The sequence below is a fragment of the Leguminivora glycinivorella genome, chromosome 3, assembly GCF_023078275.1.
Source record: "Leguminivora glycinivorella isolate SPB_JAAS2020 chromosome 3, LegGlyc_1.1, whole genome shotgun sequence".
In the NCBI taxonomy this organism is placed as follows: Eukaryota; Metazoa; Arthropoda; class Insecta; order Lepidoptera; family Tortricidae; genus Leguminivora; species Leguminivora glycinivorella.
The window spans coordinates 24,549,862-24,566,645 of record NC_062973.1 but is presented as its reverse complement, the minus strand read 5'-3'; the positions used below and the strand labels follow the sequence as shown (position 1 = coordinate 24,566,645).

General features: G+C 35.5%; 2 protein-coding genes across 2 annotated transcripts; one reads left to right on the top strand and one right to left on the bottom strand.

Moving 5' to 3' along the window:
* Positions 1-1,648: 1,648 nt before the first annotated feature.
* On the top strand, positions 1,649-8,387 carry LOC125242732 (carbonic anhydrase 7). The gene is made up of 4 exons (XM_048151651.1): positions 1,649-1,780; positions 5,773-6,248; positions 6,982-7,212; positions 7,633-8,387. Exons 1-4 carry the CDS (start codon positions 1,732-1,734, stop codon positions 7,837-7,839), a joined length of 963 nt encoding a protein of 320 aa, XP_048007608.1. The 5' UTR covers positions 1,649-1,731; the 3' UTR covers positions 7,840-8,387.
* Positions 8,381-16,409, bottom strand: LOC125242733 (V-type proton ATPase subunit F 1). Its single transcript, XM_048151653.1, has 5 exons — positions 16,249-16,409; positions 16,042-16,123; positions 13,245-13,450; positions 9,616-9,639; positions 8,381-8,502 (listed from the first exon to the last, which is right to left on the bottom strand). Exons 1-5 carry the CDS (start codon positions 16,300-16,302, stop codon positions 8,470-8,472), a joined length of 399 nt encoding a protein of 132 aa, XP_048007610.1. The 5' UTR covers positions 16,303-16,409; the 3' UTR covers positions 8,381-8,469.
* Positions 16,410-16,784: the final 375 nt, after the last annotated feature.

Genomic DNA, 16,784 nt, shown 5'->3' with positions numbered 1-16,784 from the left:
AGCTTTATAAGTAGATTGGCAATATGGGTGAAAAACTCTAACAAATCCTTAAGCAAACACAAATAAAAAAAAAAAAAATTTGCAAATCACTGTTCATTTCTATATAACGGAATCTCAGATTTCCAATACTTGAATATAAGAATACTAATAATATCATAGCTTTACTATAAGAACACTATAATGTCCAGCAGTAAGTTTCGCGATTAATATAAGTCCAATGGAATATTATGCTTCATTGTAGAGCACCAGCAAAATCCCTAGTACAGTTGTAGACATCAAATAAAATAAATATCTCTGTATGTAATAGGTATAGCAAATCATTTTAAGAAACTTTTTACTTATAATTATACATACCTACAAACTATGAAGTTACACAAAAAAATGAATACTTATGTAGGTATATTGAACTAAACGCAAGCATATTGGACTTTGTCGACATCTAGTTTAGGCACTTTTTCTCAAGTGTCAATATGTAGGTATTCAACATATTTGAACTAGAGACGGTTAACCAAAGCATAAAAAAGGCGGCTAATTTGAAAAATGTAGTGTTCACCGAATATTTTTCTCCATAAAACGAGTGCCATCCTAAACCTTAATTGGCGTTGACGGAATCATCGACGAGGCATGCCACTTAAAATTGTTTGGCGAAGGCTTAGTTCCCATAGAAAATTAAAATATTGATACTTTTTTAGGGTTCCCTAGTCAACTAGGAACCCTTATAGTTTCGCCATGTCTGTCTGTCCGTCCGTCCGTCCGCGGATAATCTCAGTGACCGTAAGCACCAGAAAGCTGAAATTTGGTACCAATATGTATATCAATCACGCCGACAAAGTGGTAAAATAAAAAGTGGAAAAAAATGCTTTGTTAGGGTACCCCCCCTACATGTAGTGGGGCCTGATTTTTTTTTCATTCAAACCCCAACGTGTGATATATTATTGGATAGGTATTTAAATATGAATAAGGGTTCACTCAAATCGTTTTTTGATAATATTAATATTTTCGGAAATAATCGCTGCTAAATGAAAAGAAAGTGTGTCCCTCCTCTAACTTTGAACCATATGTTTAAAAAATATGAAAAAAATCACAAAAGTAGAACTTTATAAACACTTTCTAGGAAAATTGTTATGAACTTGATAGGTTCAGTAGTTTTCGAGAAAAATACGAAAAACTACGGAACCCTACACTGAGCGTGGCCGGTTTTTAGAGATAAAATTTGGTTGACCATCTATACGTTTGGAGCTTGACCTCACAACTATGAACTATGATGACCAGCATATCCTGGAAACATAGCTTTGTTAAAATAACGTCTTTGTAAATTGCACACGATCACGATACGATGTACGGATTGTACCTAAGATTTGTAATAAATATGTTGACCATTAAAAAAAAATTTCATAACATTGAATGAAACCTAGTTTTTAATTTTGCGGGTGTAATAAAAATACGCATATTTCCAAGCTTTACAAAACTTCTAATTTTATTATGTCAAATATACAACCAATATGTAATCTTCCCATGGTGTTCTTTTAAGTGATTAAAGGGGTGCTGATACAGATATCGCAATCGGGGAATCTGCAAGCATCGGAGGGTTAGCACTCGTACCGATGACGCTTCAGCCCATTGAAAACGGACCGTGCAAAGAAGTCCACAAGTAGTATATAAACGCCGGCCGCCGAGGCAGGAAGCATAGCGAGTGTCATCTTATCTTTTATTTCTAATTCAAAAAGGAATATGAATTCTAAAATTATTGTTTTTATATTCGCCCTTTTGGCAGCAAACGGTAAGTTCAAAAACGTGTTAAATAAAAAAAATATAAGTGCGCTGGATTTAATCAATTTGATCCTTAACGATCCTTTCAATTATTTCAATATTTTATATAATTGGTTTATATAAAAACTAGAAATTATTTTATTGGGTGCCTTGAAAATCGGTACAAACGGATTTGGTCACAGTTTAACAAAAAAAAATTAATTTTAAAAATACTTAAGTATTGTTCAGGATTATGGGACTGAAGTGCTTATTGAATTATAAGTGTGTTAAATATAAGATGTAATGTTTTAAATACTGAAAGAGCCGGCGTAGTTTTATTTGACGTTCATAAAAAAAGAATCAAAAAGAGAAAAAAAAAAAAGAAAAAAAATTATAAAAAATGTACCAAAATTAGAGATCAATTAAATACGTACCGTATTCTCATCAAACTGTTCTCAAAAATAATATTCACAAGGCTAATATTAATAACTTGTTACAAAGCACACAAGTAAAAGTATATAATCAATGTAACCATGTCCTTTATCTTTAGGTAATTGGCTTCGTGACATACGTAATGTTCTATCATTTACGATTAACTATAAATATTAGACGGTAAATAGCGACTATTGGATGAACATTTATTTACTCCATAATATAGTCAAACCCTTTTATATACTAGAAACTTTGCGAACTGTAGACCTCGTTCATTCTCATACCTCACTATTAAAAAAAAATCGGCTCAGAAATTCGACATATTATAGAAGAAAATTTCCAGTCCTACAAACATACGAAAAAAAAATTCCGGCTTCGCCACTGGTGGTGTCCGTCGTTTTATCTTAAATATACACCGTGTTTCACTTAACACTAAAAACCTGAAAACACTTTGTTCAGAATCGAGAGTAGAATCGATTGAGCTATATCTTGATGGGGGTAATATTTTTATTTAAATTAGTATTATTAGTTATTTTTTACGTGCCCATTCTATTGTACTCGTAATACAACATTGTGTATATCGCATTGCTAGAGGTTGTTTACCTTTTTTCAGTATTTAGGGGTATTAATACTGGCCGGTTACTTGGACGATTATTTTTTCCGCTACTAGTTTGACGTTGTTTGTCAGTTTAATCTTAATGTTTATCATAAGTCATAACAAATTGAACTCCTACCTAATTACAACCTTGTCATTTTGAATATTGAGTTTATTTGCTTACTGCGATTACCTGTCCAATTTGAAGTTTACTGTGACAAAGCTTTAAAGTGTTTTACAGTGACATCTTAGCTGTCTATTGGTAAACCTTATGTCGTTGCAGTAACGTCCACAAATAAATAGTCTTATGGTTTATGATGGTAGTTAGCAATTATTTTATTGAGTGTAGAGCTAAAAGTCAAGTAGAGCTGTACAGAAAATTAAAAATTCAATTAAAAAAAAAGTAACGATCAGATTGAAAGATGAATACTCTAGATGAGTTTAAAAAAATAAAAATCAGTTGGGGTGTCTGAGGTTTTGAGTGATACCGGAAACACCGTGTATGACATCTTATTTCGATTTTTAATTTATATATAATAGTGTGACTACTTAAAAACACAAATCAAAATATTTGTTAAAAATAATTTGATTTGTTCCCATAAATAGTTGCGTAAAATTAATAGTTATTTGTTATACAAGGGGGCAAAGTTGTATTTTAACGCCGAGTGTGGAATTGAAAAACGAGCAAGTGAAAGGAGTCTATAGTTGAACCACGAGCGAAGCGAGTGGTTCGAGAATAGAATCCTGAACTTGCGAGTTTTTTAACACACGAGAAGTAAAATACATTTGCACCCGAGTGTAACACAAAACTTTTCCCCTCACTATAGCGAGGAAACTACAACGCAAAAACTGCGTTTATCACTGCTTCCAGTAGTTTCACAGATGGTAAATCGTCTTTATTACTAGATTCAACTACTTTTATCAATTTTAAAGCAGTTAATTTGACTTTATTCAAGGTCAAATTACTTTACTCACTAGTGGATAAAATGCGTTTTTACTCACTGGTATTAAAGGACAAAACACGTGTTTCCGAGCTAGTGAGGGGAAAAAGACCTTTGCTTTCGCTCAGTAAAAAACTAATCCTTTCATGCAAAACAAAACAAGTAGAAAATTTGAAACGCGTGATTTTCCTTTGCAACGCTGAAACGCGCAAACATCCGCCAAAATATTGTCACTTACAGTAATTTCATTCACCCATTCATAGCACGTAGTCGATGAAGTATTAGGTTTCAGGAATTCGTTTGCACTTAGAGAAACTGCTTTGTTTTATAAATATCGTGGTAGATATACACAAAGGTAATTTAGGTAAGCCAAAACCGTTTTAATTACATAAAATTATGGATTTTACTTCTTTTTCTTCATAATATCCAAATTTTACAAACACATCGTGTTATCAAAGGAAAATAATAAAAAATAAGGATATTAACAGTCCAAATTCACGCCTTAAATTAAAAATTGCCTACGGTCGGCAGTAATTTCGAAACATGAACCAAATCACATTAAGCAGCTATTTACATCATAGCGTAGCTATCGGAAATCGGTCGTAGTTTAATTTTTTTTAGCTTACCATTTTCCTCTATTTAACGACTATTAGGTATAACTTTTAATCAAAAGGTTAATAAAAGTATATGCTAATATAAATATATTCATATCTAATAAGAACTATAATAATTCCTACGGAATTCTGTCTAGCAATCTCGTACGCTTAAATATGCTAACTATGATATTGCACGAAATATTGCAGGCCCGCTAAAGAGATTGATAATAATAACGGCCTTTAGGCTTAATATTATTTACTTGCTCATCTCAAATGCATTATCGATGCGATAATTCGGTTTGCAAAATCAGGAACTGGATAATGTCACGATTTAATCTAACTCGCAGATAACGTTTTTTGTCTAGTAGCAAGTGACATTAATTAATTATCAATTATCTATGCATTTTTACGTCTATGTTTTTTGTGTACATGTAACTTATACCTAGTGCGTAATATTTGTAATATTGACATATTGCCGTCATTATGTTGCATAATATCTTATCATTTCAAATACCGTTTACATACGCTAGTAAATAACTATGTGCCGCATACACTAGAATTAATCAATTTAATGTCAATCATTACACATATCGTGTAGCGGCGCGCTTGTAAAAAAATCCCATTAAAATCATAAATATAGTAAAAATTAATTAATCACATTAACCAACTTTTTACAAATTAATCTAACTAATTCTCAAAATTAGATTTAGCTCTAGTTGTACTATTGGAGGGTTAAGTTTGGCTGGTTAGTTTCGGATTTCATTTTTTTTATTCTACCTTCTTGCTGTATAAAAACCTATTTTTACGACTGTATATGTAGATATTGTATAGTATCCAAGAATAGATATACTCCATCAGGAACCTACTTGTTAAAATTCGTTACGTTTTGGCAATAATTTGTACATGTAATCATATGCAACGTTTTGCATAATTCGACATTTGATATAAATGGCAATAAAAAACCATGATTAGCGTCACAGCCGCGATCTGAATTTAAGATCAATGCCTTCAACAATTCTTTTTCTATCCTACGCTCATCAAAATTCGGGGCACGTACGAAACTATAGTCACATAAGTTACGCCGTCTTTTCCTAATTTACGAGTTGGGAAAGAATTAATTATACATAAACATTCAAAGGGTTATAAAAATGCATTAGATCGGTTTGATTTGTAGAATTTTAATTTTTCGGGATATTCAACTACGAATAACAAATTAACGATAAAACGGAACACGTGTATATTAAGCTATTTATAAATCATACCTGTGACGAACGAATAAAAACTTATCCGCACGGCAGTTTGCTCAGCCAAGTTAGAAGAAAATACCGAACTAAATTTAACTAGGTACATTTCATTGAGTTTAGAAGCCGACCCCAGGCTCCGAAGCGCTTGAGCTGATACAACCCGGAAAACGCTAAGATGAAATAGAGATTGGCTTTAGAAACTTGAACTTTTTCAGCGTCACTTGCTTCCGGATGGGGTTACCGCGCGTCTGACCAGCGCCGCTGGGCTGTGTTGCACCCTGCGTGCGGCGGCCGCCAGCAGTCTCCCATCGCCATCGCGGCGCGCCAGGCCATCCCCATCTCCATCCCCGCTATGGAGCTCATCGGCTACCAGAACCCTCTGCCCGGCCCGCTCACCCTCACAAACAACGGACACTCAGTCACCCTAACCATCCCTAAATACAGCTCAGAGGAAGAGAAGAAAGGATTCCGCCTGCCTTACATCTTCGGGGGTCCGCTTGACAACGAGTATGAGATCGAGGGCCTTCATTTCCATTGGGGCGACAAGAACAACCGTGGTTCTGAGCACACGCTCAACGACATGAGGCTGCCTCTTGAGATGCACATCGTGCACAGGAACAAGAAATACAGGAACTTGGCTGAGTCTCTGCAGCATCCTGATGGTGTTGCTGTTCTGGCTTTCTTCTACCAGGTACGTATTCTTCATAATTCAACTGTCTGCTTTAATAATAATCCATGCACACTCTTTTATTTTAACATTCGTGTATTGATAATTTCTAAAATAGGTCATCAAAAAAAAAACAGTACTTTATGAATAGCATTATATAAATTTGCCAGTACACATGTTACTTATACCTGACATTAATTGCAAGCGATACAGAATTATCGAGTGTCAACATTCTCATTAAAACAATCAGTGCCGGACATTTTAATTACCAACTTAATGGTTGTACATTACCATAAATAATCCATTATCCAAGCGTTCTGGATGAAGAGCTTATCACTCTACTACTTGTTATAAAGACTATACATTCGTAGATCAAGTATGGTTGACCCTTCATCGTGTAAACCCGAATGTGTACTATACTTAGGAGTTAGGACCTAATAACATTTAGAACTGCGTTCTTTTCTGTCCATTGCCTCAGCCGATTGTAACCCCTTTCCACAAATGTGAAATCGGGTTACATTACAATTTACAACTGACATTCAAAAATCAATCCTAAAATTAGAATTTCTTCTGGGTGTAACTGTAGACCTCGCCAAGAGATGGCGTGAGCTTGTCGCCTTCGACAGCTGGTGGGAGACTTCAGGGGCTATCCCTATGGATACGTAGAGGAATTTGAGGGAGGCCTTTGACCAGCAATGGGACAATATGGGCTCTTATGGGTTTTTCTGGCTTTACTTCTCAAGCGTTTCCGTTTCAGGTGGTGGAATTCGACGCCAAACTCCTCAGCCCTATGGTGAAGAATCTCTCCATGATCGAAGCGTACAACAGCAGCATGCAGCTCCCCCACACCTTCTCCCTCTCTTCTATTCTCTCTGGTCTGGACTCCGAGAGGTTCTACACGTACAAGGGTTCTCTGACCACCCCTCCTTGCGCTGAGGCTGTAACGTGGATCGTGTTCTCTGATTATCTCCCGATCTCCGTGTTCCAGGTATGTTTGGTTATATTTATTCTTATTCAGCCTCGATTGTCGGTTACATATCAACGAAAAAGCCTAAGCTTTTAACAACATACTCACTTTAATACTGGCGCAGTCAGTAGGTTTAGTGGACCAAGATTATCAACCGAAATGACAGGGATTTCCTCACAATGTTCTCGATTACTTATACTTACCTACATACAAATTATATTTCGTACAAGCATCACTTCTAACAAAATAATGGGTACCAGGCTGCATTAAAAGATTTTGCCCACTCAGCCGCCATTCGGACTTGAATTGAAAAGTATTCATCACTTCGTCGGTTCTGTGTAGTCCTATTACACATGGCTATTGCTATTTCACACTATTATTCAGCTCCTGATTCAAATAAAAGTTCCAGTGTAGGTAATTCCACTTTCAAACTTTCTTCAGATGGATAACTTCCGCGGCCTCCTCTCCAACCTGAACCTGCCCCTCGTCGACAACTTCAGGCAGCTCCAGCCCCTCTTCGGTCGCCGGATCTTCGTCCGTATCACATCCAAGAACCCCAAGTTCAAGAAGACCAAGCTCCACTACTCCAAATACGATTGGGTGGGACACAAGAAGGCTGACAACGATGTTGGAGACTTCGATGAATAAAACATTTGACAACTGTTCGTTCCATAGAACGGTTACTTTCTAACCTTTAAACTAGATGGCAGCACTTGTATCTAACTTCAGACACTTCGTGGTTCTAACAAATGGTATAATAACGAGAATAAAAATAGTAGTCGTGTAAGTTGTACATGATATATAGTCAATTGGACACTGTATAGTTCGCTCAGATTATCTGAATATGAACTAATACATTAGCAATAGAATCGTGTTACATATAAGAGTCGATATATTTGATAACGTAGTTAAATGAAAATACTTACTTTTTCTTTGCTCGAGTTTTCTAAATTAAGCTTAAGGAAACATTACCATAACATCAATTTATATAAACTACTAGCGACCTCTATTGTAAAGTTAATGGAAGCAGATAAGAAAAGAACAGTTTTATGGAACACAACTACTCTACTTTAGCAATCTCTACGGGTCTTCTGACGTTCTAATAATGTTAGAATAATTTATTATGTGTACAGTATTGTGTATATGTGTGAATAGTATTATTATTATATAAGGTATTAATAAACTAGTGTTTCATATTCCGTCATTTTATTATAACTAAATTATATACCTATATGGAATACAAACAATGAATATACTTATAGATACTGTAGTATGTATTTAGGTACTGTAGTTCTCAGATCCGAACATCGACTGAAAGAAAGAAAAAATACATTAGTAATTTTGTCATATAAGTGTGAAAAAATATACATACCAACATAGTTTCATAATCCACTATTTACACTTTTAGTAACACAACACTCTCTGAAAAAAAAAAACACTGGCATATCACAGAACAACACAATTATTTCACAGATTCACAAACGAAAATCCATTTCAGTTTCATTTTAACGAGTCAATCATATCAAAATCAATCAAGTCTTTTTAAGTTTAGACCAAACATGCTAACAAACAAATGTGTTAGGAAAATAAAACACACCATTGGTATTTATTTCTTGATATATTCTATAATACAACTTCAACAACTATACAAGGTTAAATGTATTTCATAATTATTACATAAATTTATTTATTATTTTAAATAGATCCATATCATTGAACGGTACAACAGTTTGAAAAAAATAAAATTAATTTGCAGTTTTCGGCTTGTAATGAAACAGTGTCATAAAACAAAATTAATAATCAAAAACGCTTTATAAAAAAAAAGCGCTACGCTTTTTTTCCGTGAAAAACGCTTTATGCCTACATTGAAAAGGACTAGCAGCAAACTCTATACAAATTTTCGTTCCTTATTTCAAAGACATGGAAAGTCTCCAACAATCTTTAGAAATGTTCTTCTTATAGACAAAGATTAATAATATTTATCGTAATAGATCAGCTTATGACAATTTCGTGCTTTGTTTATAACATCTACGCTAGATGGCGCTATACTTAGTACCCATGCTTTAACACAAAACATACGAAGCGGCATGTTTTGATTGTCAAAATTGGTGCCAACATTTTTCTTAAACTTTATGCTATAACAATCAATAGTATTTCGTAGGGATTTAGAGTTTTATAATAAAGCGTTAAGGTTATATCATTTAATACTGTTGACGAGTTAAAATAAGGCGTAGGCTACCGACATTCGGCAAACCTATGTGTATTTTTTGAAAAAAGATATTATGACACTATTTCAAAACGATGGAATGTTACGGTATTAATGTCGGATTGCACTCTGTTAGTTGACGGGTCAACTTGGGTAGCTAGCGTATGTACAGGTGCCGCGAGCAGCACAAAACATGCAATATATTACACTCAACGTACCAGGTCCTCCGGGTTGAACATGCCCTGCAAAGAAAAAAAAATATTTAAAATTTTATCTACCAAAAGATGGAGGAAATCCGAAATCGTGAAATTGATGGACGAACTGGGGCCCGTTTCTCGAAAGGTACAAGCCTTGTATTACAAGTGCGCGAACTGTCAAATCGTATGGGTTGTCATGGAAACACACATAAAAACACAAACACTTTAACACAAGCACAATCGAAAAAAACACAAATTTCATGCTCTATTCCGCAGGGCAGTGTGTTGGGATGTATTTTATTCTTAATTTATGTAAACGATCTGCCAAAAATATTAAATACTCATAATATTAAGTGTTTTATGTACGCAGATGATATGTCCATTGTGATATCCAGCCAGGACGAAAATGATACGATTTTGGAGTTAAATACCACACTTGACACCGTAATAACGTGGTTAGGAGACCATAACCTAGAATTGAACTTAAAAAAGACAAATCTAATTCAATTTCGACCCTATCAGAGAGAACCTCTAGAACTTAATTACAAGTATTTAGATTTTGAATTTGAACAAATAAATAATTGTAGTCTGCTTGGTATTACCGTTGATGAGAACATTAATTGGAAAGCACATGTAGAAAAAATTGCGAAAAAAGTTTCTAGTTTCACGTATGCCCTTAGAAATATCAAAAGAACCACCGATTTGAAAACGGCCATGAGTGCTTTTTACGCTTTCACTCACTCGTGGCTCCAATATGGAATTATTCTGTGGGGTAACAGCACTGACGCTCCAGACCTGTTCATACTTCAAAAAAAGTGTGTTAGAATTCTCGCAAATATAAACACCTTAGATAGTTGCAGACCGTTCTTCAAAAAATTACGTATACTAACTCTACCATCTTTGTATATACTAGAAGCCTGTAAATTTGTGCGAAAGCACCATCCCTGTATTCTAAAGTCAAAGATCATTGCAACTATCACATGAATCTGCGGCATAAAGACAGACTAGCTATTCCGAGTAGCAACTTGCAAATGAGTAGTAACAGCCCGCATATGACAACTATACGTATTTACAATAACTTGCCTAAAGAGATAACCAAAGAGACTAAATATAATAAGTTTGTTATAAAATTGAAAAATTACTTAATTGACAATTGTTTTTATTCCTTACAAGATTATTTTAATTTATATAAATTCCAAAAGTAACTCAATAAGCTATTCAATAATGTATTCAATAATGTATTTTATTAATTTATTCTTTGTGTATATTTTAGTTATAGTTTTTATTTATATTTCTTGCAATACCCTAACAGGGTCTCATGTTGTGTTGTGCCTTACCTTTTATATCTGCCACCTGTAATAATTATGTACCAACATGGAAGCAATAAAGAATTGAATTGAATTGAACTGACACTTGTAGTACAAGGCTTGTACCTTTCGAGAAACGGGCCACTGATATCGTCGGCAAAACGAAATCTTACAAGCTTCGTTAGTATGGACACCAACTAAGAATGGGTGAGGATCGGGCTGCCAAGAGGGCATATCTAAGATGTTCCACTGTTGGTTGCTTGGTGGGTAGTACCAATTTATCATTGGGGAGAATGTATTAGCGGATCTGCGACAGCTAGTTGATTTGGCCGCTAACCGGTTATGGAGCATTTTATTTAGCTAATTAAAATATTAAGAAAACGATAACGAAAAAATATTTTTTCGAATTTAACCTAAAGCGATATACGGATGGTTCCTGACAATGAATCTAACTGCGTGTCGAATTTAACGGAAAAACCGGCCAAGTGCGAGTCGGGCTCGCGCACAAAGGGTTCCGTAGCAGCAAATATTTAACCAAAATTACAGTTAAATCAACCTATCTCAAAAACTATAAGAGATACTTTGATCAAACCAAAAATCGTTGAAAGAGTTAATTAGCATGCATCACCTCTATTTTTTTTAGAATTTTATACCCCGTAGTTATAAAAATAGAGGGGGGGGGACATACTTTTTACGACTTTGAGAGCTGATATCTCAAAAACCGTTCACTTTAAGAAAAATGTTTTTTAGAAAACTTTATATCATTTTAAAAGACCTTTCCATTGATACCCCACACGGGTATGTACATCGAAAAAAAATTTTCATCCCTCAGTTACATGTATGGGGGCCCCACCCCCAATTCTTTTTACTATTTAGTGTCATAATTTTGTAGCGGTTCATACAACACATATTCCCATCAAATTTCATCACTGTAGTACTTATAGTTTCCGAGTAAATCGGCTGTGACAGACGGACAGACGGACAGACGGACAGACGGACAGACGGACATGACGAAACTATAAGGGTTCCGTTTTTGCCATTTTGGCTACGGAACCCTAAAAAAAACCACCACTGTATACAGTACTGCCGCCATCGAGGCGACTGAAGTAATTTTCAATAGACTTTTTCTTTGCATTACACATATTTCAACTAAGGTCCTGATTAAACAATCTGGATTCCATTTTACACCATTGCCACAGGATGTATTTTTATAAATCACGTACAGACTGCATTTATTTTTTTATGACCAGTGCCTATTTAGGTACAGATAAGAAATTTAAGAGGATACGGTAGCGAAAGTGCTAAAATGGAAAGAACCCCCCTTTCAACTTGGGAATTTTACTTAAATATACAAGTGTTATTAACTAGATTTATCGAAAAAAAATTGTCCATTAAGAACAACTCAGTCAAAAGATATTTCAAAGAATCTTTAAAATCGAGGTTCCGCTCTCGACTCTTTCCTCCTTCAAAACATCGGAACGAAATTTGAGAATCTGAATAACAATGAAATAATCTATGTCGGACCGTTTAGCTTTTTTGGTTAATTGTTACCAATCTTGAGTATCACACCTTTTTTTTGCGCCACAATGAAAAAGGCCGTTTTTGGAAATTTTTGATTGGCTCTAAAGTCTTTAAAAAGCAGAATATCAAAAAAATTAAAACGGTCCGACACAGATAAAAATAATGACAATCTGTGTTGAAAAAATCATTGCTCTATCTTCAAAAACCAGGGAGGAAATAGTCGAGAGCGTTTGTATGGAGAATTGACCCCTACCGTATCGTCAAGGGCAAAAGATGTTGTGCTTTGAACATCTATTATTGTCAGTTATTTTATCAGATAAAGGATAACAGTTCGCATTGAAAGAATAAGTGAAATTTCTCCAAACATTTTTATTTCTTTACGTCATCGCTGGCGTTATAAAATTACTTCTTAATCTATCTATCTGATACGATATACAATTATACATAGACGTCAGCATGTTTGTCAAAATGAAGGTACCTTAGCGCGGCACAGGTGGGAGGAGAGGAGTCATGAGATATAGGATCTCAAGCACAGCGGGTACAGGTTACAATAGTGTTACAATATCAAGATGAACTTACATAAGCGCGGCACAGGATCAAGTACTTGCTAGCATCATAATGCTGATAATTAGAGGCAATTTTGAACACAGCAGGTACAGGTTTGCGTGCCAATCATTAAGGTAACACCTTAGCATGGCGCAGGGTAACTTGCTACCATCATAAGAATGGAGGTCCTTAAAGGGAATCTCAAGCGCAGCTGGTAAACGTAGGTACAGAGGTGGTGTGTCAATACTGTAAATATCTTTATCAAAATGAACTTACCTTAGCACGACGCAGGATAGAGTCCTTGCTAGCATCATAAGGATGGTCCTTCGAGGGAATCTCGAGGACAGCGGGCACGGGGGCGGTGTGGCTGTCGATGACGTGTCTGATGAGCTCCGCGATGTTCTGGTTGATGAGGATGATGTCAATGTCGTCCCGCTTGATGAACCGCTTGAAGCAGTCTTCTATCTCACTGACGGCTGTGTCTGCAAAGAGGAAAATAGATTATGATTAGCCTTTTTTTATTTTTATTATGAGCTGATTGGTAATTGACCCAAGGTAGAAGTGATTTTGGAACCTTTTTTTTTCATTAACAAAAATCTTTTAAGTTTTCAATTTACCCACCCTTGCGGATCTGTATCGTTCTTGAAATGAATACGAGATTTTACGTAAAATATCTTCTTTCAAATAAAATAAAAACTGCCGAAATTGGTTAACATAATAAAGAATTATCCGTGAAAAACCAACATACTATACAGGTCGCGCATATTAAGGTCCGACCGAGATCTGGGTCTCGGTCTCGGCTACTGATGTGCCGACGGAAAGTTTCCAAAATTCTGAAAATTTCACATAGGAAAACTTCGGAAACTTTCCATACTTTGTATGGACAATTGTATGGATGGAAACTTTCCATTTCATAAATTTAAATTCCCTTTATTTTTCGTGAAAGTTTCGAGAATTTTTCAAGAAATTTAAGATTTTTTTGGAAAGTTTCCGCAACTTGCACATCATTAGTCTCGGCATTCTCGGCCGAAAATCGGGCCGAGATCTCGGTGGCGGTTCTCGGCCAATATGGGCCGAAATTCTCGGTGAAACCGAGACTGCGATTTAAAATTTATTGCGCACTGAGCGCACTCGCGTCCGGTTTTTAACTACCCGTTGGTTACATTGCCCGTTTGGTATCCCGATTTTAGTGGTTTTGGTAGGTTCTTTATCGATATTTTAAGCCAAAAACAATCAAATGCCTAGGTATAATTCATACAAGAGTGTAAAACATTTACGAGAACTTGATGTGTGTGGAAGACGACGACGCCGCGAAAAATCAAAGCAGCAGGGACGAACAATAGGGAACTTGACTGTAGTTAAAATAGTATATTTTATATCATGCACGAAATAAAGCATCAGATAATTGTAAGAAAAACATGGACAGTAGTTATTTTTAAATCCAATTTAATATGTAACTGTAAAGTAACTGAGTTGACCGTGACGTCACTCAATTCGATTTCCTATTCCATATTAGCAAGTCGTTCAAATTCATTTTGACAGTTCTTAAAAAGAAGCTGATTTGACTAGGAGGCAAGTAGCCTATACCTACTTATATGATAGAAATGGTGAATTATAGAATATCGGACGAAATTTTTAACTTTGTGGATGCTGTTTTGAGTTTTTTTTAAAGTATGGGTATTCCATTATCGATATAATCATGTTTTTGATATAGATAACATTTTGGAAAACAAAACTAGTTTGTGTCCCTTAACTTTTGAATGATGTGCCTCAATGCCCTCAATAATTACGTCAAAATCAAAGTAAAGCTTAGTAAAGACTTTCAAGGAAAACCTGGAAAACTGTTTGCATACATGATTTGTCAACCTGTTTTATGAGTTTTTGCAAAATTTCAGGGTATTAAACGCGCGTGTAAGACTTCTGAAGTTGCATGCCTCTATAGGCTATGATGACTTACGTCATAGATTAAATATAACAAGATCATACCATCCTATACATTAAAATGCGACCGCCTAAGACCGCGCTTACACTCCACCACACATAGATGGCGCCACAAAAAAAAATGTTTTGTAGCTCTCGATTATACTCGTAGATGGCGTTAAGTGTCACTTTTGACATAGATTTACGGCTCGGAATTGACACTTAATGCCAATCTACAAATAATCGGTGGCAACAAGGCATTTTTTGTGGCGCCATCTATGTGTGGTGGAGTGTAAGCGCGTTCGTAGGCGGTCGCATTTTAATGTATGGGATGGTATGATCCTGTTATATTTAATTTATGCTTACGTAAACAAGCACTAAGCAGGGTCCGACATACTCTTGGTTTCCTAATTAATAGGCGAATTTCAGTTATGAAAACATTTTTTGTAAAAATTGCATGTTCTTACACTGTTTTATAAATTAGCGGTCTCGGCCGAGAATCAAATTGAATCTCTGTCTCATTGTCGGCCGAGACAAAAATATCGTTCTTGGTCGGACCTTAGCACATATTAGTTAGCGAATTCACCGAGAGATGGAGATGTAAACAATAATACTCATCATTAGTACATACTGTGGGTACAGTCTTTAGAGTTATCTGAAAAACTTGAGATTATTTTAACTATTGAAAGTTTGTACAGAACACTCGGTGGGCGAGTCAAACTCGCACTTGGCTGGTTATTTTTTATTGTATTTGATTTACAAATTAAAATATTGTGTTTCATCATTTTTTATTTCAATATTATGAAAGTCAAAGTATAGACATTACACAGTCTGGCTCCTGAATAGACTTCAAGTGTTAATTGATTGCAGAAGTGTGAAACAGTTTAAAACAGATCTTGACAAAATATTGTTAGACGTTACAGTAATGATAAATGTTCATAGATTAATATTTTCACATGCTTTATGAGTAAGAAAGAGCTAGCAGATGACCTTTGATAGGAATGTGTTGTGGAAATATGTTGGGAAACCAGTCTAGAGCATGAAACGTGGAAAGGAAGTAGGGAGGTCTCAGGCCAGCAGTGGAACACTCTAGGCTCATATAATTACAACAGTAAATAAAATGGTTTTGATAAGCAAAATGGCAGGTACTTACTTTTGTCGACAACCATGAAATTTGGGTGTCTGTTCTTGTTGATTTCACCGATACCACCCAACAGGAATCCGACACAGGTGTCCTGAAAGCAAAACAATTTCCTTTTCACATGCTAGAACTCTAAATAACAGTAGAAAGAACCAAACAGTAAAAGCAAAACACTATCATAATGCAGCAAGTTTGGAAGTACCAGAACACCAAGATTACCTCATCTCCGATGACGCTGATCAGTTTTCCTTTAATAGCGGACTGGAGGGCCATTTTACAGGATTATTACTGATATTTTTGTGAATTATTTTTCGCGACTGAGATGAGGAACTGTCACAAGGGGCTCGTCACCTGACTGATTATAGATTTTGTGCTATACGGTTGGTATCACGAATGTTAATGGACATCTTACATACCGTCGTTTTTAAATAAAGCTAAAACGGTCGAGCCGTATTTTTCCGGGATTAATACTTTATTCAAAATTATTAAAAATCGTTGAAAACATATGAAGTTACAGAAAAACTTGCAAAATAGAAAAATATTTGTAAGTTGATAACGGGAAGCTTTCATTATGTAGAATTATTACGCTAGAATAGTCGTTGTTCAATAAATATACGCTCGTTCTTTTTGACGTGATAACGTCTAATAACTCGTTACTACGGGCAGCATACACGAAAAAGATGACGTCATTGTCCCGTTCCCCAAGAGAGCGAAAGCGCTGGCAGAGGGCCGCGAAACGCCCGCCTGTATAGTCG